Source organism: Piliocolobus tephrosceles, chromosome 3, assembly GCF_002776525.5.
Source record: "Piliocolobus tephrosceles isolate RC106 chromosome 3, ASM277652v3, whole genome shotgun sequence".
In the NCBI taxonomy this organism is placed as follows: Eukaryota; Metazoa; Chordata; class Mammalia; order Primates; family Cercopithecidae; genus Piliocolobus; species Piliocolobus tephrosceles.
The window spans coordinates 95,042,435-95,045,455 of NC_045436.1; the positions used below are offsets into that span (position 1 = coordinate 95,042,435).

The following is a 3,021-nucleotide window of genomic DNA, read 5'->3' on the forward strand; positions in this document are numbered from 1 at the left end:
TAATTATGTTGTGTGCATATAAAAGACAATAATAAGTGTTGGAAACTCAATGCTGCTACCATTTCAAAAGAAAACTGTCAGGCCTAAACTCAAGGTTTCAACAGGAAGAATTTCCCTAAATGTTGCTGTCTGAAGAATACAATACCTGAAAGAAAGACATTTCTGGTAAATAATTTATATGCTCATAAATATTTTAAAAAATCAATGTTAAAATTCAAATTACAAAGAAAATCTGTTATTTAGATTAACAGAGAAGACAATCAATCAGTGAAAAGTTCATATTAGTCATTGTAATAACGAAACAGAAAAGAATAAGATAATGACAAAAAAGTGACTTGTGTTAAAGAGGATGACTTGAAGGAACAGCGATTATTAAATATCTGATTACATATTTTATCATTTAAAATACATTTCTTTTTTATATGTGTTTGTTATAAGAAGCAGGTCAGGGTAGTAGTAGCCAGCGCGAGCGAGGAGCCCGGAAGAGGGCGCAGTAGGTGAGGAAGGTCAGGTCCAGAAATTCTAGCTCCTTGCCACTCAAGAAATGTGCTCCTTTTCAGAATGTGCTTTGCGCATGTCTCGTCTCAGTGCTCGTCTAATTGGTCAAGTCCCCAGGCCTACTGATTCCAAAGCTATGAAAGTAGCGAAACTATTTAGAGAACCGCCCTTGGCCAAGAAGAAAGAGACTTATGACTGGTATCCAGATCACAATACTTACACCGCACTCACAGGTACACTCCGATTTCTTGGTCTCTACAGAGATGAGCATCAAGATTTTAAAGATGAGCAAAAACTACTGAAGAAGCTTCGTGAAAAGGGGAAACCAAAGGAAGGAGAAGGGAAAAGAGCAGCAAAAAAAGGAATATTGTTGGTCCCTCAAGAGGGAGAATTTCTTCCTCAGTGGCAGAGAGAAGAAAGTGCATTTATTGCCTTTCCGTATGTTGGAGGAATGTCATCTAATGAAATGAAGGTTATTTGGTGGAATACAATCATCTCCTGGTTGAAATCTATTCCAGTTAAATTGCGACTGGTTTGTTGAACACATTCTAACGGTGCAAAACTCTTTTGGCCTTAGTCGTGTAATGTGAGGTTTACCTAATTCTCTAATGAAATGAATACATAAGCTATTGTTTAATGATTTGTTTGGGGTGGGGTGGGATGGTGGAGGAATGGAGTGGGGGAACCTCATTAAGTGAGCGTCCTACAGTGTCCTCATTTCTCGCTTCTTGCTTACTCAGTCACTCAACCCTAAACTTCTTTCATCTCAGGTTCTTCAGCCACTGTCTCCACCACCAAGCTCACAATTTTTCTGTGTCTCTTCACCTACTCCTTTGAGAAATCTGTTAAGATGAATTTGCAGGGTAAATATCTTTTAAAATACTTCCCTTACCTAGAAAGGAAATATTGAATACCTGCTCTATACAAGATACTGGGGCCCTGGTAATACAAGTAATTAGCAAAAGAAATACTCCCTACCTCATGTAAGTTTCAGTCTTGTGGGAGGGACTAATATTACATAATTACATGCAATTGTATTACACGCTACAAAGGAAAAAAGCCAGACTTCTATAGGAGTGTGGATGATTGGGGCCGGGCGCAGTGGCTCACACCCGTAATCCCCGCACTTTGGGAGACCGAGGCGGGTGGATCACGAGGTCAGGAGATCGAGACCATTCTGGCCAACACCGTGAAACCCTGTCTCTACTAAAAATACAAGAAAAAAAAAAAAAAAAAAGTTAGCCAGGCATGGTGGCGGGCGCCTATACTCCCAGCTACTCTGGAGGCTGAGGCAGGAGAGTGTCGTGAACTCGGGAGGCAGAGTTTGCAGTGAGCGGAGATTGCGACAGAGCAATCTGACTACAAAAAAAAAAAAAAAAAAAGTGGAAGGTTGGATGCAAAGAGACACAGCCAGAAGCCCAAACCACATTAGGGAATTTAAAGAAAGCCTCCCTAAAGAAATGATATGTAGGGGCCGGACACGGTGGCTCATGTCTGTAATCCCAGCACTTTGGGAGGCCGAGGCAGGCAGGTCACCTGAGGTCAGGAATTCAAGTACAGCCTGACCAACAGGGAGAAACCCTATCTGTACTAAAAATACAAAAAAATTAGCCGGGCATGGGGTGCATGCCTGTAATCCCAGCTACTCAGAAGGCTGAGGCAGGAGAAACGCTTGAACCCAGGAGGTGGAGGTTGTGGTGAGCTGAGATCGCGATAAATAAGAGGTAGCCAGAAGAAAAATGGTGAGAAAGGTGTTTGAGGTAAGAGAGTACCATTTGCAAAGCCCTAAGATATGAAGAAATTGTCTGTTCAAGGAACACTGACTTGTTCATGGTTGGTCGTAAGAAAATAGACGCCAGATCATGAAGGGCTTTGCAAATTCTGTGAAAAAGCTTGAACATAACCAGAGGTTATTTCTGTGAGAGATGACTGTTGTATAGATCTGAGTAGCTAGCTGCTGGTTTTATTGTATTCTAGCAATGAGTTTTCAAAGAAATTGTGAGGGCTTCTCTGATTTTTTTCCCAAGAGTTGTTCTGAATCTTTAGCATGTCCAGTAAATTTTTTAAGTGTATGTGCTGTCGAAGTAAGCACAATTTTTAATACTTTTTATTACTGTGGTAAAAACATAGAATTAATTATCTTAACTGTTTTTAAATGTGCAATACAATAGTGTCAACTATATGCATGTTATTGCACTAAAGTACTTTTAACCCCCGTTTCTACCTCTCAGGTAAAGAGAACACAGTGCATAGGCAGGAGTATGTATAGCAGTACTCCAGCCACAGTTTTCTTTCTTTGTAACACTGAATGATTCCTGAACTAGAAAGAATCCCAGTACATATGTTTAAACGAACGATCCTTTTAAAGATACCTAATCCAGATGGTATGGCTAAGGCCTATTTTATAGCCTGTTAAAAAACAAAAAAACAAAAAAATTAACTAAAATTGGATGGTTTGTATCTGATAGAAGTGAATTCCAGCAGAAGGCTGAAAATTCATTCATTAAGAACCCTTTACTGGGC

At 39.9% G+C, this 3,021-nt stretch overlaps 1 protein-coding gene across 1 annotated transcript; it reads left to right on the plus strand.

Annotated features, from left to right (window-relative positions):
- The first annotated feature begins 544 nt into the window (after nucleotides 1–544).
- Nucleotides 545–1,039, plus strand: LOC111547862 (28S ribosomal protein S33, mitochondrial-like). The gene has a single exon (XM_023219890.1). The coding sequence runs from the start codon at nucleotides 545–547 to the stop codon at nucleotides 1,037–1,039; it is 495 nt and encodes a 164-aa protein (XP_023075658.1).
- The last annotated feature ends 1,982 nt before the right edge of the window (nucleotides 1,040–3,021 follow it).

What these genes read in the sequence shown, in the direction of transcription:
- LOC111547862 (XM_023219890.1), top strand. Translation starts at nt 545, where the DNA reads ATGTGCTCCTTTTCAGAATGTGCTTTGCGCATGTCTCGTCTCAGTGCT.